Source organism: Procambarus clarkii, chromosome 10, assembly GCF_040958095.1.
Source record: "Procambarus clarkii isolate CNS0578487 chromosome 10, FALCON_Pclarkii_2.0, whole genome shotgun sequence".
In the NCBI taxonomy this organism is placed as follows: Eukaryota; Metazoa; Arthropoda; class Malacostraca; order Decapoda; family Cambaridae; genus Procambarus; species Procambarus clarkii.
Genome location: NC_091159.1, coordinates 37,314,715 through 37,340,723, shown reverse-complemented (window position 1 = coordinate 37,340,723; position 26,009 = coordinate 37,314,715). Strand labels below are relative to the sequence as shown.

The window sequence follows — 26,009 nt, the reverse complement described above, 5'->3', positions numbered from 1 at the left end:
AGATCTTAATTCCCCATAGTCATTGATAGGTAAAAACGATCCGACAATTGAAAACAAATCTGGTTAATAATATAACCTTAAAGCAAAATGCACAATTTTAAAGACATTCTGAGATAGGCATCAGAAGTTGACAAATTTCTCTGTACATTAATGATTAATGATAATTGGCCATGTCTGATGACTAACTAATGACTAATCACTATATATATCTTCCATTGTATATGTCAACTGTAATTATGAAACAATATAATGAAACTCTCATGTCTCTATACGTTGCATTTGAGCTATGATGAAAATTTATTATATTACAGAATACAAAACTGTTCCAAAATTTTACACTGTCCACATTTGAATTAAATATCTTCAAATACTCATGAGATTCTAAATAAATATATATACATTATATAAACTGGCACTATGTTTATGTCACATTTAAAAATAAATGATTCATTCCAAGTAGACTTGAGTAAGTGGTACCTCTGTTTACGAATGCCCGTTTACGAACTTTTCGAGTTACGAGCCCGATTTGTTTGGAAAATTTGAATCGGGATATAAACTTTACCTCGGGATACAAGCTTGTTGATACGTGTACGGCCGACCTAGTACGTGGTGTCATGGCAATCGCGCGCTTGAATTCTTCACAATGATTTACAGTTTCTTTTCGGATTTTTTACTATTTGACCATAAAAGTTATTATATATCTCGCCATGGGTCCCAAGAAAGCCAGTGGTAAGGTTCAATGCAAGAAATCCCATGTGAGAATGACCATAGAGGAAAAAACAAGAGATTATTCGTAAGCATGAAAATGGTACTCGTTTTATTTTTGCTAGGCATTACAACAAATCCATGTCAACGATATGCACTGTACTTGCCAAGAAGGTGTAGTAGGCCGTTGCATTAATCTTTTCAATGACAATGTGATGCCTCACTACAGACAATTGTTGCAAAGGGAAAACAATTTTCAATGGAACGTTTCCTTGTGAGAAAATCAAGAAGTGAGCCACAACCAGGACCTAGTGGTATGCAGGCAAAACGTGCCAGAGAGTGCACTCCAGAGAAATCTTCACTGCCTGATATTATAATGAAAGGGGACTCCCCTTCCAAAAAACAAACTCCCCTTCTTCCATTATTTCTTATAGGGAAATTCACTTCGGTTTACGAATTTTCGGGTTACGAACCGTCTCCAGGAGAGGATTAAATTCTTAAACCGAGGTACCCCTGTATTCTACGGTGACTCCCTAGCACTAGTATGACACGATGAGGACAGTTTGAAAAGTTTCTCACTGTGAAAATAGAATGTCAACCTGCTCAGACTGCATCATATACTATCCAGAGACGAGACGGATCTTGTCTTAGGGAGTGAATCGAGTTGGTTAACTGGGAAAAGCACATAATATTTCACATGAAGTTGCAGGCAACCAATGAAAATCCTACCATTAAATAATGTGCTTCTTTTACTGGCAATATTATTTTTGGACCTAAATACAATATGTATACCACACTTTACTTGCCTATGTCTAAGTATTTAACTTGTGCTCGCAAACCAATGTGAGTAAACCTAAAAATATGCAGAGTATGGATATGATTTATTATAAAACTTCAAATGGGTGTGAAGGCTGTTTTAGGCCACTGTGCTTCTGCAAGTAACATAACGAACCACTTCCCGAGAGAAATGGTGCTTCCCATTGTACCTTCCCATAAAACAAACAGGAGATCCATAAAAAATGAATATAAACAATTATAAATTAAGTTCAGGTTACCTTAAAGCACGAATGAACATCAAATATGTTAATTCTAAACACTAACATAAGAAACATGACCCACATAAATACAAAGAACTTATGATTTTAATTTACATCGAAACATCTCACACATATTTCCAGATTATATTTTACTGTAATAATCCATGAATAAATGAGCTGATATTAGTGCACAAATAAAAGAAGCATTTTAATCACAGTTATGGATTAAAAATTTCAAACAAAATATCTTACAGTCACTGAAGAGGATTACGTTGCTAACCTGATTTCCTTACTCGAGTCTGTAGTAACATGCAAACTAGAGGAGTGGTTGTGTAATGCAATAGCAGATAGTCCAGTGTGCAGGGCTCCAACTGCCCACTGAGTTTGTTGAGGAGAAGCTACCAGTGTGTGAATACCATCTTCAGGACTCGCACCACTGGACACTGATCCTCCCCGAGTTCCAGATGAAGACTGGGACACGAGTGATGGAGTTGAACCCCCAAGGAGATTGGATAACTCCGAAAATAAAAGCAGACTGCGCCTTCTAGAGTCAGAAGGTGGGGTATTACCGCGGGAAGATATTTCATTTGGTGAAGCAGGATGGAGATGGAAGCAAGCAGTTGGTTTAGAGGGAGGTAAACCCTTAAGATGTGCATACTGAAGAGAGTGGGCGTAAAACTGATCTGAGAGACTCGTGTTAGTAGTATACAAACGGAAGCTACTTGGCTTGGAGGAAGGATAGATGCTGTCAGGCGACCAGACGGTGAACGTTGGGCAACGGCTGCATAAAACCAACAGCAGCATTACATCATTAGTAGCACAAAATACTCTAGGTTTACTGTTTATTCACAATGAAGCTAATAAATTGTTGAAAATGTCAGAGAAAACTTGTGTAAATAAAGCAAAAGCAATCATGCAATAGTAAAAATTTAAGCTACAGAATAGCAAAATTATCATGCAAATTTGACGCAGAAAAGTTTAGTACTGTACTGCACAACACTCACCTAATATGACCCGATTTTTCCGATTGCGAGTTAATCGATGCATAGCCAGAGGCATGCGAGCCATGGCTGGTGTTGGAAGAGTTTCTGGAATGCCCCGGTGCCTCACCTGCCCAACCTTCACCTTCCTCGCCATCTCCAAACACCTCTGTCAAAAACAAGTTCCACTTAATTTGCTCATTTATAATTGTAAATTGCACTTTCCAAGCAAGTTAGGCAGGTTACAAATATGTTTCCTATATACTATACTATGCTATAATGAACTGTACTCTAATGTACTCTGATCCCCTACCAAGACAACTAACTTTTCAAGTTGTCTTTGCCGCAAGTCCAAGAGTGAGGAACAATAGAGTATACCTCAATCTACCATTTGGAAACAATTCTGACACCAAAGAACATAAGACTACTAAATATTCCCTCCAGACAATTATTGGGATTGCTGAAATAATGTTGTCAATTACCATTTGAAACTATAGTACATAACCACATAACTAGCAACATGACTGACCACGACCTAGAGACTATATATTTTAATGGTAGCTAGCAGCTTTTGTGGTGTTACCAGGTGAAGCTCTGCTGTGTTAGCTGCTTCTCCACAGCCATGGTATGCCATATTTTAGTTTTCCTGTGATCAGGGAACACATTTTAATAACAATAGGAGAAAGAACAAACAAAAAATTTCATTTCTTATGCAGTGGAGCATTGTCATGTAAAAACAGGTGTGCAGACCAAGGCTTAATAAAGGTATCACCTATGTTGTGAAATTTAAGTATTACTCCAGCCATGTACTGTATTTGAATGTAATTCTGAACTTAGTAAGAGTAACATAGGCTACTCTTACTCTGCCCTTGATGTAGTCCTTTTGGTAATAATTTAGATTCCTTTAGTCAAAAACTCTCTAGTGCAATGTAACTGAAGTGTGTAATAATTCTTTATATCAAAATTGAGAGGATACTGGTTAAGCACAATAAAAAACAACAATAGGTATATTCTCTATAAATTACAAGCAATAAGTATTTCATAGTTGTTGAGAGCGAGACATTTGTGGGTTCTGAGGCTGGCTAAAAGACTAGCAGTTACATGGCGTTTAAGGCAGATGGTATTACTGAAGTAGATTACAGCAACTTTCCTGTTGGTGGACAAGTTTTAAGTACTGTACTGTATGTTAATTTGATTGTTGGTGCTTGGCTTTGTGAACAAATCTCAAGTAGTACAGTACTGTACTTCAATTTGTAGGTGATTGACAAATCCAACAAGCCAGTGTACTAGATACTACAGCTCAAAATGTGTGGAGGTCATTGCCCTTGGAATGCAGGAGGCACAAAAAAGGAGCTTGTAGATGCTGGCAGGATGTAGTAATAACATCAACACATGTAGATACAGTACAGTAATGTATAACAAGAATGTGACAGTAAAAAGATAAGCACAGAGCATGTATTCTAATCGATAACAAAATGAGCAATTTAAGAATAAACTTAGATAAAATACTAGAATAGGAAACATGAGAAATCATGAAATACAGTATTTACCTGAATCTACCTGAGGGCCACCAATACTAGTGGCCTCGATGAAGACAGGAAGCCGGTGGCTTGTCAAAAGTCCCCCCCCCCCCCCCCATTTGCCCTGATGATCTTTAGCTGTATTTTAAAGCTCAGCAGAGTTTTGGCATTTATGGCTTCGGTGGGTAGGTGGTTCCACAGGTTTACAACCTATGGGAGAAAAAGCATCTGCTGTTTTCTGTCCTACATTGTGACTTGTTGAGCTTGAACCCTTTGCTCCTCGTTCGTGTTACATCTGACCTTTTGAAGAAATTGTCCAGATCGACATCCTCCAAATTGTTTAGTACAGTATTTAAAAGGTTTCGATGAGATCCGCTCTGTCATGCCTGGTTTGCAGTGCTGTTAGCCCAGTGGCCAGTTAGCCCAGTGGCCAGTTAGCCCAGTTACCCCAGTATAGTACGATAACAATTACACACAGACCATTTAGTACATCCAGATGTCTATACAACAAATACAAATAAAAATTTAAACATTGTGAAATTTTTCAGAAGTATTTTTTTTGTTTAAAAGAAATATAACATTCATTTTATTATGTACTTTAACAAACAATTGCACTTAAAATACTGTACCTATAAAGGTCTTTTAATGGGAAAGAACCAACTTACAGTACAGTACAGTATATAGGAAAACTATTTTCTCGCTGTACCTGTACCTTTGTCAATATGACACCTGTAATGTTTCTAACGTGGAAATACTAGACCTAGTCATATTTATAACAATGAAATTTGTACTATGCACTTACTGTACATTGGTAGTACTAATGTCATTTATTGTATTCCAGTTGGTGAAGTGACAGGCAACAACATCTATCAATCTGAAAATACTGACTGTCTTGCCTGAAAGGTGCCAGCAGCACTTCATGGGGGTGAGGGAACCATCATAAAACAATCTACAAAATAAAAAAGGCAAACACTACCTAGACCCAACATGAACAAACTGTTGTGTGTGTTATAACGGTTCAAAACACACACACACACACACACACACACACACAAATTCTTCTTTTGCTTCTCGGTTTTTTCCTGTTGGGCCAGGATAAACCTGTTTACTATCTCCTGACACTTCTGGGTGACATAGTCTACTAAGTCCGTACAAGATATGATGGACTATGTCACCCAAAAGTGTCAGGAGGCAGTAAACAGGTTTATCCCAGCCCGACAGGAAAAAACCGAGAAGCAAAAGAAGAATCCATGGTTTAATAGGGCATGTATGAAAGCAAAGAACTGAACAAAAGGGCGTGGAGGAACTTTCGAAATAACAGAACACCAGACAGTAGGGAGAGAGATACCAGAGAACCAGGAATGAGTATGTAGGTGTGAGAAAAGCTGAGAAAAAGTATGAAAAATAATATACATAGCTAATAAAACCAAAACTGAACCAAAACTACTACAGTCACATCAGGAGGAAAACAACAGTGAAGGAACCGGTGATGAAACTTAGAACGGGTGAGGACAGGTACACAGAGAATGACAGAGGTGTGTGTGAAGAATTCAACAAGAGGTTTCAGGGGGTCTTCACAATAGAACAAGGAGAGGTCACTGCGCTAGGAGAGGTGGCAGTAAACCAGATGGCCTTGGAAGGGTTCGAAATTACAAGAGATGAGTCAAAAGAGGCACCTGTTGGATCTGGACGTGAGAAAGGCTGTTGGCCCGGACAGAATCACACCATGGTATTGAAAGAGTGTGCAGGAGTGCTTTGCTTGCCACTCTCCATAGTGTATAGTAGGTCACTGGAACTGGGAGACCTACCAGAAATATGGAAGACTGCTAATGTAGTCCCAATATACAAAAAGGGTGACAGACAAGAGGCACTGAACTACAGGCCAGTGTCCTTAACTTGTATATCATGCAAGGTGACAGAGGAGATCATTAGAAAAAACCTAGTAACACATCTGGAGAGAAAGGACTTTGTGACAACCCATCAACATGGGTTCAGGGAGGGTAAATCTTGCCTACAGGCTTAATAGAATTCTATGATCAGGCAGACTGCATTTTTTTGGACTGTCGGAAAGCCTTTGACACAGTACCCCATAAAAGGCTGATGCATAAGCTGGAGAAACAGGCAGGAGTAACTGGTAGAGCACTCCAGTGGATAGGAGAGTACCTAAGCAATAAGAAGCAGAGAGTTACAGTGAGGGGTGAGACCTTAGATTGGTGTGAAGTCACCAGTGGAGTCCCACAGGGCTCTGTATTTGGACCTATCCTGTTTCTGATATACGTAAATTATCTCCCAGAGGGTATAGACTCGTACCTCTCAATGTTTGCTGACGATGCCAAAATTATGAGAAGGATTAAGACAGAGGAGGACAGCTTGAGGCTTCAAGAAAACCTGGACAAGCTGCAGGAATGGTCGATCAAATGGTTGTTAGAGTTTAACCCGAAGCAAATGCAATGCAATGAAGATAGGTGTAGGGAGCAGGAGACCAGATACAAGGTATCATTTGGAATATGAAATACTGTACTTCAAGAGTCAGAGAGAGATAATGACCTGGGGATTGATATCTTGCCAGACCAGTCCCCTGAAGCTCATATCAAGAGAACATCATTGGCATATGTCAGGTTGGGTAACATAAGAATTGCCTTTAGAAACTTGTGTAAGGAATCTTTCAGAACTATGTATACCACACATGTCAGACCAATCCTGGAGTATGCAGCTCCAGCATGGAGTCCATATCTAGTCAAGCATAAGACTAGACTGGAAAAGGTTTAAAGGTTTGCCGCCAGATTAGTACCCGAACTGAGGGGGTATGAGCTTCGAGGAGAGAATACAGGAATTAAACCTCACGTCACTGGGAGACAGAAGAGTTAGAGGGGACATGATCATCACATACAAGATTCTCAGAGGAATTGACAGGGTACATAAAGACAGACTATTTACCACAAGGGGTACATGCACTAGGGGACACAGGTGGAAATTGAGTGCCCAAATGAGCCATAGAGACGTTAAAAAGAATCTTTTCAGTGTCAGAGTAGTAGACAACTGGAATACATTAGGAAGTGATGTGGTGGAGGCTGACTCCCTACACAGCTTCAAGTGTAGATATGATAGAGCCCAGTAGGCTCAGGAACCTGTACATTAGTTGATTGGCAGTTGAGAGGTGGGACCAAAGAGCCAGAGCTCAACCCCCCGCAAACACAAGCAAACAAGTCCACGCACGCACGCTGGAGATGCAGGTAGGAATGAAAGGGAAGGTACTCCATTGGATAAGGAAATACTTAAGTAACAGAAGACAGCGAGTCACTGTGAGGGGTGTGGTCTCAGACTGGCGAGACGTCACCAGTGGAGTCCCGCAGGGTTCAGTCCTTGGACCCATACTGTTTCTGATATATGTAAATGATCTACCAGAGGGTATACTCATTCTTCTCATTGTTTGCTGATGATGCAAAAATTATGAGGAGGATTAAGACGGAGGAAGATAGTATGAGGCTACAAGATGACCTAGACAGACTGAATGAATGGTCCAATAAATGGTTACTAAAGTTCAACCCGAGTAAATGTAAGGTAATGAAACTAGGCAGTGGAAAGACACAAGATACAGAATGGGAGATGAAGTCCTTCATGAAACAGACACAGAAAGATCTAGGAGTTGATATCACACCAAACCCGTCTCCTGATGCCCACATCAATAGAATAACATTTGCGGGTTATGCAAGGCTAGCTAACATCAAACTGCCTTCAGAAACCTGTGTAAGGAATCATTCAGAACCTTGTATACCACATATGTAAGACCAATCCAGTAGTATGCAACCCCAGCATGGAGCCCGTACCTTGTCAAGCACAAGGCAAAGCTTGAAAAGTTCAGAGGTATGCCACTAGGCTAGTCTCAGAACTAAGAGGCGTGAGTTACGAGGAAAGGCTGCACGAGATGCACCTCATGACACTGGAAGACAGAAGAGTAAGGGGAGACATGATTACTACCTACAAAATTCTCAGAGGAATTGACAGGGTAGATAAAGATAAACTGTTTAACATGGGTGGTACGCAAACTAGTGGGGACAGGTGGAAACTGAGTACCCAAATGAGCCACAGGGACATTAAACAGAACTTTTTCAGTGTCAGTAGTTAACAGATGGAATGCGTTAGGCAGTGATGTGGTGGAGGCTGACTCCATACGCAGTTTCAAATGAGATGTGATAGAGCCCAGTAGGCTCGAGAATCTGTACACCAGTTGATTGACAGTTGAGAGGCGGGACCAAAGAGCCAGAGCTCAACCCCCACAAGCACAATTAGGTGAGTACAAATGTAAAACTGAACCAGGTCTATTCTATAAATTCATAAACAACAAATTGCAGGTAAAGGATAATATTCAGGTGTTGAAAATGGGAAATAGATCCACAGAAAATGAAAAGGAAATGTGCGAAACATTAAACAAAAAGTTCCAAAGTGTGTTTGTACAAAATGAAATCTTCAGGGAACCAGACACAATAAGAATTCCAGAGAACAACAGAGTACATAGAGGTGTCTAGAGACGAAGAGGAAAAAATGCTCAAGGATCCAAGTAAGAACAAAACAGTTGGTCCAGATGGAGTTTCACCATAGGTTCTGAGAGAATGTGCACCCAAGCTCAGCATTCCACTTCAACTGATTTTTCAGGCATCCCTGTTTACAGGAGTTGTAGCTGATGTGTGGAAAAAGGAATAACATAGTTCCAATCTACAAAAGTGGTAGCAGGGAAGACCCTTCCCCTCCTCAATTATAGACCTGTATCATTGACAAGTGTAATAGTCAAAATATTGGAAAAAATTAAAACTAAATGGGTAGGACACATGGGAAAAACGATATAATATCAGACAGACAATATGGTTTTCCATCTGGAAGGTCCTGTGTAACGAATTTACTTAATTTCTATGATCGAGTCACAGATTTTACAGGAAAGAGATGGATGGGTTGACTGTATCTATCTGGGCTTAAAAAAGGCTTTTGACAGAGTGGCTTAAAAAAGGCTTTTGACAGAGTTCCACATAAGAAGTTGTTCTGGAAACTGGAGCATATTGGAAGGGTGACATTTAAGCTAACATGGATGAAAAATTTCCCGACAGATAAATGAGGGCCATAATCAGAGGCAATGTATCGGATTGGAGGAATGTCACAAGGGGAGTATCACAGGGTTCAGTTCTTGCACCGGTAATGTTCGTTGTATACATATACGATCTACCAATTGGAATACAAAATTATATGAACATGTTTGCTGGTGATGCTAAGATAATAGGGAAGATAAGAAACCTAGATGATTGTCATGCCCTTCAAGAAGACCTGGACAAAATAAGTATAGGGAGCAACACTTGGCAAATGGAATTCAATGTGAATAAATGTCATGTTATGGAATGGAATGTGGAATTGGAGAACATAGCCCCCCACACAACCTATAAATTATGCGGGAAATCTTTAAAGAATTCTTACAAAGAAAGGGATCTAGGGGTGATTCTAGATAGAAACTGTCATCTGAGGACCACATTAAGAACATTGTGCAAGGAGCCTATGCTACACTTTCTAACTTCAGAACTGCTTTTAAATACAATACATGGATGGAGAAATACTAAAGAAATTGTTCACGACTTTTGTTAGATCAAAGCTGGAATATGCAGCAGTTGTATGGTGCCCATATCTTAAGAAGCCCATCAACAAACCGAAAAAGGTGCAAAGACATGCCATTAAGTGGCTCCCAGAACTGAAGGACGGGAGCTATGAGGAGAGGTTAGAGGCATTAAATATGCAAAAACTAGAAGACAGAAGAAAAAGAGGCGATATGATCACTACATACAAAATAGTAACAGGAATCTATAAAAATGATAGGGAAGAATTCCTGAGACCTGGAACTTAAGAACAAGAGGTCATAGATTTAAACTAACAAAACAAAGCTGCCAAACAAATATTAGAAAATTCACTTTTGTAAACAGAGTGGTAGACGGTTGGAACAAGTCAGGTGAGAAGGTGGAGGAGGCCAAAACAGTCAGTACAGTACAGTAATTTCAAAGCGTTAAATGACAGTGTGCTGGGGAGATGGGACACCACGAGCGTAGCTCTCATCCTGTAACTATACTTAGGTAATTACACACAGTACATGAAACTGACTCCTGCACACCAAACCCTGTAAATCACAGATGGGGGAAGGGTAGTCTCATGGAATTACACCAAAAGAATCCTTAATCACCACCCAAGCAGTATTCCATAAACATGCAAGGCATACTGATAAATAAGATGTAACTAAGCCCTTTTTTTTGTTTAAAGTACACAGTACACTTTACACTGTGTACACAGTACACAGTATAAAGTACACATTAAAGTTGTTTAAAGTAAAGGGATCTGGTCGGCCGAGCGGACAGACCGCTGGACTTGTGATCCTGTGGTCCCGGGTTCGATCCCGGTGCCGGCGAGAAACAATGGGCAGAGTTTCTTTTACCCCTGATGCCCATGTTACCTAGCAGTAAAATAGGTACCTGGGTGTTAGTCAGCTGTCACGGGCTGTTTCCTGGGGGTGGAGGCCCTGGTCGAGGACCGGGCCGTGGGGACACTAAAGCCCCGAAATCATCTCAAGATAACCTATAACGCATGAACTTGACTGCCATCAACAGGTCTGGCATGAAGACCAACTCCCAAGTACTACCTGCACACTGAGGCAAATCAAGAGAACTCCCAAAAACTAGTAGTTCAAGAATGGAGGACACCACAACCCCTCACAGAAGATAACACTAACAAATTGAAAACATAGGCCGATGCCAGAAAAGGTAACCCTAATACAAACTTCAGGCACACTAATCAACCAAAGACAACAAGATGGGGGAGCACAAACAATCATGCAGCATATTCAAACAAGAAATACTAAGCTTGGCCCTGCAAGACAATCTCAAGGAATGCTAACCTCACTTAGCTAAAATAAAAATGTTGGCTCTTGTGGAGGAATGATGATGTTTGGTTAGTAGGCATACGAGGGAAGAAAGCATGAAGGTTAGACCCTGGGTGATTCGAGGTGCCAACTGGTAGTGTGCTTGGGTACTAGCACATGGGTTGTTGAAATTGGGCAAAATATTGCTCCTTTGTTTCCATCTTTTCTCTTTAATCAAGGTACATATGGTAGGTTGTTTTGCTTTGCCTGTACTTTCAGGATGATTTTACTCTGTTTGGAATCTCTCCTAAATCCCCATGTTCCTTCACCTCTATGAGCACACCAACTCTGGTCCTAGTGTTTGGTAGGCTTGTGTAAGTCTAGAGGCTTGGGAATTTTGTGGATGTCTGGTACCAGTGCCAATGCACCAGCAAGCTATTGAGGGCCAGCCCAGAAAATCTGTTTTAGGGTAAAATTATACTGTATTTTCTAAGTACTTTGTTCTTGAGCACAGTACAGTATTATTAAAATTCAAGTGCAGGCTTTGTATAAGCTGCTAAATACCTATATTTATCAAATTGTATTTGATAAATATATTACAGACCAAATTGTTACTCGAGCTGGTATAATCTTTTCGTAGTTGTTTGGTAACATGTTAGTGCATCTACCAGTATGATTCAAGATTACTGTATAGATCTGCATAACCAGAATCTAAATCAGAAAAGTCATTCACAACAACCTGTACAAAATATCACAATTATTACCCATTACATAAGATATTATGTATGACGAAGTAGTGGTACCCATGGTATATGTATCTGCAATGTGCATCAAAACACCAAATTAATGACTTTGTGCAAAGCTGGAAAATGACTGCAAATGATCAAGTTTCACCGATTCAAAACGGGAACATTTTAGCAAAGATCACATGCAATTCTCCATCAAAGACTCTTTTAGTATGGAGCATGCCGACTCAAATATTAAGCAAATTTTTAAAAGAAGTACTTTTGAAGACGTCATCAAAAATTTCAGTGAAATACAAAAAATGAATCTGTATAAATAGTGACAAACATGAAGCACTTCAAATTGTGAGTGTGTCTGGTGTAGTGCGCTCTGCATCATAATTGTAATGCAAAAATGTTGACAAACATTCATGCATGATCTTCAAAATTTCTGAATGGAGAATTTCTGGTCAATTTTTTTCTTTATTATAAGAATTATGTAAATTAAGTTGTTTCATTGGAACTGTAATACAGTACTGTACAGTATAGGGAACACAGTCAAAGCCCACCTCTGATCACTTTTATAAAATGCCTTACTCACAACAATGTAGTAGTACATTTTTTACCACTCTCAATTTTATTTAAGAATTGATTCAGGATAAAACAAAAGTGTCAGTGCACAGAAATTCAGAATTAGGAAAACTTCAACAACCTTTGGAACCTCAAGATTTTACAGCAGGAGCAGAATGCCTGTTGCCACTTCAAATGTAATTTGATGAAAAAAAAAATTATCCTCCCAATTTAAAATAAATTTACCATTAGTAGCATCTCGTGGGTGGTGTAGAAATTTATTATCTCTTTAAATATTTTGTGGGAATACTGTACATCAATGCAGTGGTCATGTCTCCCGAAGTAGCTATAAAATGTCCATCCCTATACCTAATATACAAGTGCTATATATATCATAAAAATAATAAAACTCAATTTGATCTATATCAGTGATGTCAAAAGTCATGGAGAATGAAATTTTTTTTGTAAAGTATTTCACAAATTTTCAGAGAAAAGTATATCTACTGAAACCTTTTAAATAAACCCAAGTACAGTACTTTATATTTTTTTTAGATTGAGGCAAAGTAGAATCTACTTCACGTGGAGTGGAAAATTAGTCGGCAATGTACATAGTTAAAATTTCCTGGTATGCAGTATAATGCAATAGAGCCAATGAGAAGACTGGAGGATGATGAACCAATAACACTAGACCAGATATTCACTCAAAACAAGGATGACAATACGAGACTAAAATATGAGGAACAACTGGAAGCCTTAACCATTGTGCTAAGTCCTCAAATATATAGCAGATTTCAAATGTAAGGAACAGAGCAAAAATGCACTGACAAGGAAACTACAGAAGACATAGTTTTCAAAAACTATGCAAGAGCAAAAATGCTCCTGCAGAAGATTCAGCAAGAAAATAGACTCGAGGATAAATTGGAGAACGAGTTGAAGTAACTCTGAAAAAGAGAGGGCTTAAAAATACAGGGTGTCCCAGAATTAACTATTTCTATGAAATTTGATGAATCTATTAAAAACCTACATAATTTCATGGTTTTGTCTAATTATTATTATGCAAAAACAAAGATTTATACATGTCAAATCTTTGAGAACTTTCAACATGTGCTCCATCTGTATCCCTGTATATTTCAAATCTAACTTTAGCATTGCAAAACACATTCACTGCCAGTTGACTGTGTACTTTAAGTTCGGCTAAACTATTGATCCTTTGGCAAGAAAAAACTTATGAGCCAATATGCAAAGAAATCCAGGGGTGTCAAATCCAGAGAATGTGAAGGCCAAGGTCGAGGTCTTCCACATCCAATCCACCAATTTGGAAATTGTCTGTTGAGGTATTCTCAGACAATTAGTGCATAATGGCATGATGCTCCATCTTGTTGAAATAATGTTATCAAGAATACCATCAAGAAGCTGTGGATCAAGGTACCTAGTAGATGGTACCTATTACAGATGCTTCATCATAAAAGAATGGACCATAAATTCTGGATTTAGTCATTCCAAGCCAAATGGTAACTTTTGGAGAAAGTCTGCCATTCTATAAATGCAGATGGTTTTTTATCAGCCCAGATATGACCAATGTTTTGATTGGCAATTGAAATGATTAAAAAAAATTACACTTATAACATGATAAACATCAATACAGTAAATATGTTTTTAAAAATTTGTCTCACTTCACAGAAATGGATAACTAATTCTGGGACACCCTGTATGTCCAGAAAGCATTTAACATTGTTTCAGAGTAGAGTCCAGATATACGAGAGATGGACAGAAAATTATAAACAGTGCAGTAACAGTAGATTAGGTAATATATCAAATAAAACTATTATAAGCATACAAGCTCAAGTGAGATGAGATTAAATCCTGTATCACCAGTTACTGTAGGAGGTTGTAGTGATGTGTACAACACTAACTAGGATATACAATACCCTAATAGAGGTAGAAAGTTCAAAACATTTGGATGATAGCAAACATAGTACAGAGGTTAAAGAAAGAGGAGGCACTGCCAGCATTGAAATACTGGCCAGTATTCTTGACATGCATACCCTGCAAAGTACTTTAAAACAAAACAAAAAATCAGAAAAAAGGCTAGTGCAACACCTGAAGAAATGAATTTGCAGCCAAGAAACAATATGGATTTAGAGGGGACAAATCATGCCTGACAAACCTGATAGACTTCTACGACAGGGTGACCAAGGTAAAACAGGAGAAAGAAGGATGGGTAGACTGCATCTTCCTAGAGTCTCAGAAAGCCTTTGATACCGTCCCCCACAGAAGAGTACTATACAAGATGGAGAAGTAGGCTGGAATAACCTGGAGGGTACTTGACTGGGTGCAGGAGTATCTGTCGGGCAGGGAACAGAGTTGTCAAACGAGGAGAAATGCCACAATGAGGAAGCAACAAGAGTGGTCTCACAAGACTGTTCTTGAATCATGTGAATGACTTGGTATAGTACATTTCAACAGGGCAATGATTACAGATGATGAAAAGCTGATGCAGTTAAGGACAGAGGAGAATTGCAAGCTATAACATAGGATCTTAATGTGCTGAAGAATGGGCAGATGAATGGCCTTGTAAATCAATTTAAAAGTACTAAATACAGAGTAATGAGAATGTGGAGGTTTTTTTCTATCAAAGACGTGGTGATACATTTACAATGATAACCAGCAAATATACATTTTTGTCTTTTCTCCGTAGACAGGGTTAGAGATCTGCTAGACATATACAGTAGTTCAGCGATTTATTGAATAATCACAGATGGTGATTGTAGTGCGTTTAACCGTTAAACCATGCATATTACTGTGCATATTGGGGGCCAGGAAGCGAAAAATATTTGAATTGTGCAAAAATAACTTAAAAATGTTAAACAAATCTCCAACTTATTGGCTTCAGTGTTGTGAAACTGTCAACAAAATATTTTCAGAAATTGATTTTAGATGAATTTTTAAAAAATAAGAACGTTTTGTTGATAAGGAGAACAGCTCCTATTAACTGGAACTGAAGGATAATGCAGTTATAAAGAGATGCAAGCACCTGTCCGACGCTCAAAGAAGAAAAATAGTAGTAAGAAATGTCCACAAAGTGGATATGCAGTTGGTGCCCTTTTATCATTGCTGAGTAATACCTAATAACACAAATAATAATGAGTAACTTATTATTCTCTATTTTGTTATATATCATATAAATACATTGTCCAATGGTAATATATATTACTTTCATCAATGTCCCCCAAAAAAAAATTTGATGGGGATTTTTTTTTTTTAATTTTAGTTTTCTCCTTTGTTTATTACCTGATTTTGTTGTAACCTTCACATCCTGGAGAATGCATATGTTTCCCTAACTATGTGACGATAAAATGAAATTGGTCAACAAATAAATCTGTCATAACTCACAAAACTTGGGACAAATTATTTTTGGCTGATTTTTTTCTCTGATTTCAAACTATTTTCTTTGTCTCTTTAGGTTGTTTTGATGATTAGGGACCATATTAGGGCTTTTTCACTTATATAAAGTATACCCTAAATATTTCCGCTAAATCATTACATTATAATTATCCCTAAATTGTGTTTTTGGGATATTTTTCTTGACTTCATTTCAACACATATTGATCTTCAACTTTCCCATATTCGAGTATGAATGCCAAACAATGTTTATTAAAACATACAATTAAATTAATGGATTAAAACTACCTTTATTCATTGTTGATAACTTCAACTTCAATTATCTCCGAAATTAGAGTTTCAACTTTGGGTGACTTCTAAAATTCCAGTTTTGACCGATTCTCACTATTTTGACATATTGTGTGCTCAGCTGTTTGTTCTACAATCCCTTCAGAATGGATTTTTCATAAACTTTATACATTTGGAGTTATAATTTTTTTGGGTCTAAATTTGCTGCATATTTCAAATGCCTTATAGGTAAAAAAAATTTTAACAGTAAACTATACTGAAAACCTATATTCTAATTTGATGAAAATGAAGATCATATGCTATTCTGAGAGAATAACAACATTAAATGAACAATTGGTGATAGTTCATATTTTTTATTCTGAATTGAAAAACTGAAGTTTCAATATTCAATTTTAAAATTAATTTTGATTCTCTTGTTTTTCAAGTTACGTTGTGATCATTTAGACAATGTTGGAGCATTTGCCTAGTTGATTATGTACAAAAAATTGGAAAGTGTTTGTGCAAGTTTTAAAAACTTACGTTAAATTATATGTCAAATCACATATGTATGTATTGCGCAGTTTAAGGGTTAAAATGCTAATCTAACCTACATGCATAAATACTGTACATACATTTATGTCTGTCCTACATAAACAGTGTTTGAGGTATGGTCGTTTATACATAATACAATTAATGTGCATTTACAAAGGTGAAATGCAATTCTGACCAGCTTACACATATACATCTTGTACCTAATAGGGCAAGTTGCCTAAGAAACTAAATTTTCCCAAAATAATATATTTTCAAATATTTTACTTTAGAAATGATACAACTTGCTATTGCATTACGTATGATTTTATTTTTTTAACCAATTCAAAACTAACAAATGTGATCAAACCTAACCTATGCTAATTTAACCTATCCTTACCTAACCTATCCTTACCTAACCTATCCTTACCTAACCTATCCTTACCTAACCTATCCTTACCTAACCTAACCTAACCTAACCTAACCTAACCTAACCTAACTTAACCTAACCTAACTTAACCTAACCTAACTTAACCTAACCTAACTTAACCTAACTTAACCTAACCTAACTTAACCTAACCTAACCTAACTTAACCTAACCTAACCTAACTTAACCTAACCTAACCTAACTTAACCTAACTTAACCTAACCTAACCTAACTTAACCTAACCTAACTTAACCTAACCTAACTTAACCTAACCTAACTTAACCTAACCTAACTTAACCTAACCTAACTTAACCTAACCTAACTTAACCTAACCTAACTTAACTTAACCTAACAACCTAACCTAACTTAACCTAACCTAACTTAACCTAACCTAACTTAACCTAACCTAACTTAACCTAACCTAACTTAACCTAACCTAACTTAACCTAACCTAACTTATCCTAACCTAACTTATCCTAACCTAACTTATCCTAACCTAACTTATCCTAACCTAACTTATCCTAACCTAACTTATCCTAACCTAACTAAGTCAGTAATTCATGATCATAATATAAGAGATTATTATTGTTAGAAAAGAACCAATCTGGAAAGAAATATTTGAAAATGATGAAAATCAATTGGCCTGTTAGGCAAATTGAACCTTGTAATGCCAAGTAGTGCAGTTGTTGCTATTAGGCATGACATACACAGACATACATACATACCTTGTATATTCCTTCTTTATTTGAAGATGTTCCAGAATGGAACGAAACTGTGTAGAAAATATACCATTCAGTAATCAGTTTCTTTATAGTGAATTTCGGTAACTTGATTGCTCTTCTTAATCCCAAGGGTAAGAAAATAGAACCATAGAAAGCCTATATTCTCTTGAGTGCAGGTGGGAGAGATACATAATAATCTATACGTGGAAAATATTAGAGAAGCCATGAGACCGGGAGGCATGGCAGGATGTGCAGAATACCCCTGTTGAAAAGCAGAGGTGCAACAGGCACTTTGAGAGAGAACTATCAACATCAGAGGCCCGAGACTGTTCAACACGCTTCCACTACACTTAAGGGGCATAACTGGCCGACCACTCACGCGTTCAAGAAAGAACTGGATAAGCCCCTCCAAAGGATACCTGATCAACCAGGCTGTGATTCATACGTCAGGCTGCGAGCAGCCGCGTCAAACAGCCTGCTTGACCATTCCAGCAACCGGGCTGCGGGGACGCTAAGCCCCGGAAAAACTCCAAGGTAACTCCAAAGTATAAGATCAACAATGCCAGCAATGTGTTCATATTTAACCAAATATACATACATACATTTAAAGTACTATATCAAGATGAAACTACTACAGTATAATCATACAAGCTCAAGTGAAATGAGTAAATCCTGTATCACCAGATACTGAAGGAGGTTGCAGTGATGTTATGTACAACACTAACTAGGATATACAATACCCTATTAGAGATAGGAGATGAATGGCTTTGGAAATCAGTTTACAAGTAAATACAAAGTAATGAGAATAGGGAGAGGTGAAATTAGATCAGAGAAATGACACATGATGGCACAGTGAAAGGCTTCAGAGACAGAGAAGGTTTTAGAAATGGACATTAAATCGGGTAAATTTCAACACAGGCACAGAAACGTAAAAGATTCGGAAGCATTTACAAAAAAATCATAACGTTATGAACGGCCTTTGTGAGATAAGTGCTGTAGTAGACTAAACAGCATCAGTATGGAACCCAAGATTGTAACAGTTAACCCACCCTCATTATATGGCAACTCATCATAAGGAATTTAGCTGTACCATAACATATGAACTAAGGGACAAATTTTGTTTTTCAGTTGAAGCCCACTAGACCAAATCTTGTTGATGAGAATTCCCAAAGTGAAGCAGGGTTGATTCAAGTCCAGTAAACAAAGATTGGTGAAATAAAAAATGTTTGTATCTACTGGAATTTGAATGCAGGCCATGGCTGGGTTTACCGCTCAAAAGGTACGTACAGTACCTTTTATTTATGTACGTACTTGGGTACGGCTTGACAAACATGTGCTGGTCATGTGACTGGTCAGTGTTGGAAACAGTGGAGGAGAGTGGGTGTTGTGGATGCAAAATTTTTATGAACTTGTTAAGTTTATGTCTACCGTATATGTACTACCACAAAAATGAAGACTGTCAAGAAAATTCATTGTTAATTTGTGTGTTTACTGGTAAGCAAAAGTTGACTAAGACACCTTGGATGGTGGATATGAAATTGTCATAACATTTCATTGATATGAAACAGTCATAACATAACATGTCAACATAGGGGCCTCGTAGCCTGGTGGATAGCGCGCAGGATTCGTAATTCTGTGGCGCGGGTTCGATTCCCGCACGAGGCAGAAGCAAATGGGCAAAGTTTCTTTCACCCTGAATGCCCCTGTTACCTAGCAGTAAATAGGTACCTGGGAGTTAGTCAGCTGTCACGGGCTGCTTCCTGGGGGTGGAGGCCTGGTCGAGGACCGGGCCGCAGGGACACTAAAGCCCCGAAATCATCTCAAGATAACCTCAAGATAACCTTTCATTTTGTGATCAGAAATTAAGAAAATCAAGTTGTTAATTTTATTACTGAAATATTCATCAATGATTGCTTTTTTTATATGGTATAAAAATACTCTTGTCAAACTGCCACCTTTATGTACAGTACAGTTTAATAATAGAATAGTTCACCCGTAAAGGGATTGGGGAAGGGGGAAGAAGCTGATGGATTGGATAAATTAAAGCATTAGAAGGATGAAATAAACCGATGCATGAAATAAAATGGCTCTACTACATGTAAAATTTGTTGAAGGAATTTTTACATGGAAAATGTACAATTTAATTTCAAAATAATACAGAAAAATAAATTACAAAATAAAAATAGAGCATCAAGTGTGATAAAGTACTTTTTTGAGCAGGCCAAAATTTAAGACAAAACCAAAGCAACCACTGCTCTTAGTGAAAAATAAAATTCTTCATTGGAGAAAATGATCTAGTTTTCTCTTGAAGATGTCTACGGTTGTTGCAGCAATATTTCTTATGCTTGCTGGGAGGATATTGAACAACTGTGGACCTCTGATGTTTATAGTGTTCTCTGTGCCTATAGCACCTCTACTCATCCAACCCGTTCTCGCAAATTCGTAAAGTCAATATTGACTTATTAACTACGTGCATAGGTGATATACTTAACATAATAGATACCCTTAAAAGGATGTCTTCTGTCTTCTGCGGACAATTAAATTTGCGAGAACGGGTTGACTCATCACTGGTTCTATTCTGCATTTCATTCTACATTAATTGCTTCAGTATATTGTGATTTTACTGTACAAATTTGGGACCTGGCCCTCCAGTATTTTTCACGTATATATTACGTGATACCTCTTCTTGTCTCCTTTCCAGAGACATTGAGAGCTTTGAGATGGTCCCAACAATTTAGGTGTATGTGTGCCATGTATGTTCTCTGTATTCCCTCTGTTTCAGCAATCTCTTCCGCTTTGAAGGGAAAAGTGAGTATCGAGCAGTACTCATGGCGAGACAGCATAAGTTACTTGAATAGTATGAGCACTGTGAGGGGCTCCCAGGATTTGAAATTTCTCAAAATCCATCCTGTCATTTTTCTAGCTGATGGTATATTTGATTGGTTATGTTTCCTAAATGTTAGGTCGTCGGACAATTATTTTCAGAACATTTACGTGTTGCTTTCCTGCAAGGGGTAACTCTGATTGCATCTTGTACCTTATATTTCATTTAAAGTGTTCTCATTTTTACCATACTAAAGTACTGTACCTGGAATTTATCATTGTTAATTATCATTTTCTAGTGCCCAATCAAAATCTTTAATATCATCTTCATGTAGTTTTTAGTGTCTTCTGCAGAAATAATTTTCATGCTGATTTTTGTGCCATCTGCAAAAGATGACATGAAGCTGTGATTTGTATTTTTGTCTATATCTGATATGAAAGTAAGAAAAAGCAGTTATACTCTCTAGGGTTTGGATATCATTCATAAAGAAGCTGTCTGGATCTCCCATTTTCATACTGTATATATGGGGTGCTAAATATACCATACTGAATTTTGTTTGGATTTCACTAATTTAACAGAATTTACCCGAGAGCCACTAACACACTAGTGGCCTTGACGAGGACAGGAAGCCGGTGACTTGTCAAAGGTCCCCCATTTGATTTATTCTATGTCATCCTCTGTGTATGAACCTTCACTTTTAAGTATCGGTCCAATACCGAGAGTATTTTTAATATCAGTTTAAAATATATGAAGAAATTTGGGATTTTTATTTATCTGCTTCATCTCACACTTATGCATCATTTCTGCCCATCATCTTTCCAGCCAACATCTCCTTACCAACCTCAAGTTCACTTAAATAAGATGTAGTATATATTTCATATAAAAACCTGATGGCATTGAAATAAATCTAATATGAAAGGAGATGGCACAATACAAAGGAAAATATACAAGAGTACAAGGGGGAATAACATACCATTGACTTTCTTCTTGAGAGAATCATAACCTGAGGAAGTTAATGATGCTAGAGAACCTGATGTGGGTCTGCTCGGTGGAACTTCTTCTGCCCCAGCCTCTGAAGGTGGCTGGTACCGGGTGCCTCGCGATGGCTGGCTATAAAGTAAACATATACTGTACTGTAAATAAACTAGAGCCAAGGAGTCACATGAAATCAAATTAGCTATGACAATATAACTGAACTAGTGCATTAATTATGAAGATGGATAATTCTTTTTCTAGCTTAATAAAATTAATTCACTAAAATTAGAGATACTGTACACGTATTATTCAAATTGGACATTTTCCCTTCTACCAGGAACTTTAATTTATTAAAGTTAAGCATCTACAATATAGCCCTGATGCCTTACTCCTCCTGGGTGCTCCCCATCTGACATTCCCTGCAACAAAAGCTTCCTAGAAGGCTCAAGCACCACACAAACCTATCACACTTTCAAACTAGCTAATCCCTTCCCCACACTTTCTTTCAGAAATTGTTCCACTCTCCTCAAAATTGATGCCAAAACAATCCCCTTGTACATCATACTTTATGAATAATTCTCAAGATGATCACTCCACATTCCATTCTCTCATACCACATCTCATACTTTCTTATTACTATACCCATCCGGCATACTTACACTAGCTGCTTTTCTCAAATATAATCTCTGCAGCTTATACTGTACTCTTAAGCACTCTGCCCACTTTTCATACACGTTTCACTACCATGTGTCAAGAGATAGGAGTTGTATTATCTCATTTCTTAACTCTCATACTAATATTTTCCTTTCATTATACTGTACTACGTACTACTACTACATCAATTTTTATCTAACACTGATCCCATGCACCACCTCTTCAATATTTTTTCTTGAATTTTTGTTCTAGTATAAATCTCAATGTTTAGCTATTATATGATACAAAATCTGTAGACAAAAATATTCCCTCCACCTATATATAGAATTGGTAAAGTGATGTACATCTCAACAAAGTCCCACCCACATCCTTCACTATTTACTCCCCACTTTCCCCACTGTTCATATGCACTTGGACTCGTCAGTAGAAGGACTGCCTTCCATCTTGAAAGGTTGATGTTTGATCCCCGATAGTCCAAGTGATTGGGCAGCATTCCTTTCATCCCAGACTCATATTCCATCACCTTGCCCATGTATCCCTTTCCAGTGCTATATAGTCATACTGGTTTAGGGCACTCTCCTAATACCCACCTTTCTCCCACAACATTATCTCTAACCTTTCTGTAAAATAATCGTATTTCTTACAAAGACCTCATTGAATTTTCTCAAATTTCTAATCCTTTATCATTTTGTTCATCTCTCACCACTTTCCTTTTATTCTTCACTTCCCACCCCCCTTTTCTCCTGCTTATAATCACACCCCTACATGTCTATTTGGCACATCCTCAATACACACCTTGTTTGCACGTTCATTCTCAGTTTCATTTTCCTTGACATTTCCTTTATGTTATGTTCTTTTTCCTTTACCTAATACTTAGTGAAAAATTATACATTATACTGTATTGGGAAAAATAATTATTACTCACGCTTTAAAGCAAGGGTCACCAGATAACAGCGTCATATCTACAGTGACTTTCAACATAGAGTTGTGAAGGCGATGTTTTGAATCATAAGCCTCCAACAGGTATCTCTGGGACCCTCCTGATCCAGCAAACTCTGCCAGGTTAACATCTGCATAACCAAGCTTCTGGAATGACTTGCCTCCACGCACCTCCTGCAAGGAAAGTGTCATGAAACAATATTTAATGAAAAATATTGTTACTAAACCAATCAGTACATGTATACTGTTCCCCGACACTAAACCAATCACTACACATATACTGTACCTTGACACTAAACTAATCAGTGCATGTATACTGTACCTTGACACTAAACCAATCAGTATATGTATACTGTGTACTGATACATGTCGTACCGGGAGGACTGGTCTGAGCTTCCAGGCCATTGATCCCCGGAAGCTACAAAAGGTAGACACAAGATAGGTAGGTAGGTGGACTGTTTAATTCTCAGCCAGTCACCACCATCCTCTCATCTTCCCAAGACAAGCAACGCCTCTCCTTATCATTACCTAATTCAGTGTGTAGAGAAGATACTATAAAAAGTAAAGATATGGTTATAGTCTATATTTATAAACTACAATGTTTGTGTGTGTGTGTCTACCCAAGGCCGAAGGCCAGATGCTTGGCCATCTGCTTTACTACCTCCTTTGTGAAGTGGCACGATCTCTGCTGGTGTGTTATGATTCCATATAGCCTGGGTGGAACAGTCTACCTATGTGATAGTTATTCTGCCTTCGACTTGATTGAGGTCAGAGGAAAGATGTACAGTATATACTGTATTGAATATATAAAAAACGTCAGTGAATAATTTAAAAATATGAGTAGAGGATGAGCATTTAAATAGATGACATGAAATGAGATGAAGATAATTTGGAAACGTGAAGTGACGCTAGCAGGACTTGGTGACCTCACTTGAGCTACAGCAGTTGTCAGAGATGGTTGTAGTTTGTTGATCTCTTGGGAGGAGGGTTAATATAGTTCCCTGTGTTAGTGGTGGAGCAAAGGCTGCTTGTTTGCAAGTGTGAGGAAGCTGTTGGGGACTTGGTGCACCAATTCTCTTTGATTTTGATAATTAGCTTTAGCCTGGAACCGAGTGTTTGGTCGCACCTTTGTGGAACTTTAATTGTGTTGCTTCCAGTAGGAAGGAAGCAAACAGGCGTTTCTGTTGTGGAACCTGCTGGGCGACTCCATATACTCAAGTCAGGAGCAGAAGAGCTGTGAGGCAGTCTTAAAGCAACTTTATTGGACGTCTTAGAGGACACCATCTTGAAGGACCCGAGTTGGACGCTCTCCAGCAACATATTCTGCAGTAAGCCCATGTAGCAGCTGTTATAGTACTCACCTAATTGTGCTTGAGGGGGTTGAGCTTTGGCTCTTTGGGCCCGCCTCTCAACTGTCAATCAACTGGTGTACATTCTCGACCCTACTGGGCTCTATCATATCTACATTTGAAACTGTGTATGGAGTTAGCCTCCACCTTGAGATTATCTTGAGATGATCTCGGGGCTTTTTAGTGACCCCGCGGCTCGGCCCTCGACCAGGCCTCCACCCCCAGGAAGCAACCCGTGACAGCTGACTAACACCCAGGTACCTATTTTACTGCTAGGTAACAGGGGCATAGGGTGAAAGAAACTCTGCCCATTGTTTCTCGCCGGTGCCCGGGATCGAACCTGGGACCACAGGATCACAAGTCGGCATGCTGTCCGTTCGGCCGACCGGCTCCCTTCCTCTCACCACATCACTTCCTAGTGCATTCCATTTATTAACTACTCTGACACTGAAAAAATTCTTTCTAAGGTCTCTGTGGCTCACCTGGATACTAAGTTTCCACCTGTGTCCCCTTGTTTGTGTCCCACCCGTGCTGAAGTCTTTGTCCACTCTGTCAATTCCCCTGAGAATTTTGTAGGTGGTTATCATGTCTCCCAATACTCTTCTGTTTTTCAGGGACGTGAGGTTCAGCTCCTTTAGCTTTTCCTCGTAGCTCATTCCTCTCAGTTCCAGGACGAGCCTGGTGGCATACCGCTGAATCTTCTCTTAACTTTGTCTTGTGTTTAACTAGGTATGGACTCCAGGCTGGAGCTGCATACTCCAGGATTGGTCTTACAATAAGTAGTATACAGGGTCCTGAATGATTCCTTACACAAGTTTCTAAAGGCAGTTCTAAGTTGGCCAGTCTAGCATATGCCGCTGATGATATTCTTTTGATGTGGGCCTCTGGGGACAGGTTCGGTATGATATCAACCCCCAGATCTTTCTCTCTATTTGACTCTCCCAGATGATACCTTGTGTTCAGCCTCCTGCTCCCTTCGCCTAATTTCATTACCTTACACTTTCCTGAGTTGAACTTTAGCAGCCACTTTCTAGACCATTCCTCCAGTTTGTCCAGGTCATCCTGCAGTGTCTGTATATCTTCATCCATCTTGATTCTTCTCATAATTTTTGCATCAGCAAACATTGAGAGGAACGAGTCTATACCCTCCGGAAGATTGCTTACATATATTAGAAACAGGATGGGTCCAAGTACTGAGCCCGTTGGGACTCTGCTGATGACATCTCGCTACTCTGATGTCTCCCCCCTCACCATTACTCGCTGTTTCCTGTTGCTTAAGTACTCCCTTATCCACTGGAGCACCTTCCCTTTTACTCCTGTCTGTTGCTCCAACGTTTTTAACAGCCTTTTATGGGGTACTGTGTCAAAGGCTTTTTTACCATTGTAACACGGAACGGGTATTAGCTTTACTTTGTCCTTTACCCTGCCCGTGCATATGCTTAGTTAACTTAATTCCAAGGACCCCAGAGCTAACTCACAGCCGAGTCCCACGTCACGTGGTCTTA

At 38.5% G+C, this 26,009-nt stretch overlaps 1 protein-coding gene across 5 annotated transcripts in view; it reads right to left on the bottom strand.

The window, feature by feature from the left end:
- LOC123745301 (EEIG family member 2) overlaps window positions 1-26,009 on the bottom strand; it is a 283,313-nt gene that overhangs the window by 17,135 nt on the left and 240,169 nt on the right. For 4 of the 5 annotated variants that reach the window (XM_069321872.1, XM_045725708.2, XM_069321874.1 and 1 more), the window contains 5 exons: window positions 23,142-23,329; window positions 21,561-21,697; window positions 14,585-14,761; window positions 2,747-2,891; window positions 2,023-2,523 (listed from right to left, as the gene is read on the bottom strand). In XM_069321872.1, the coding sequence (XP_069177973.1) occupies window positions 2,023-2,523; window positions 2,747-2,891; window positions 14,585-14,761; window positions 21,561-21,697; window positions 23,142-23,329 (1,148 nt within the window). The remainder of the gene's footprint in view (window positions 1-2,022; window positions 2,524-2,746; window positions 2,892-14,584; window positions 14,762-21,560; window positions 21,698-23,141; window positions 23,330-26,009) is intronic. The other variant, XM_045725726.2, reaches the window with a different exon arrangement.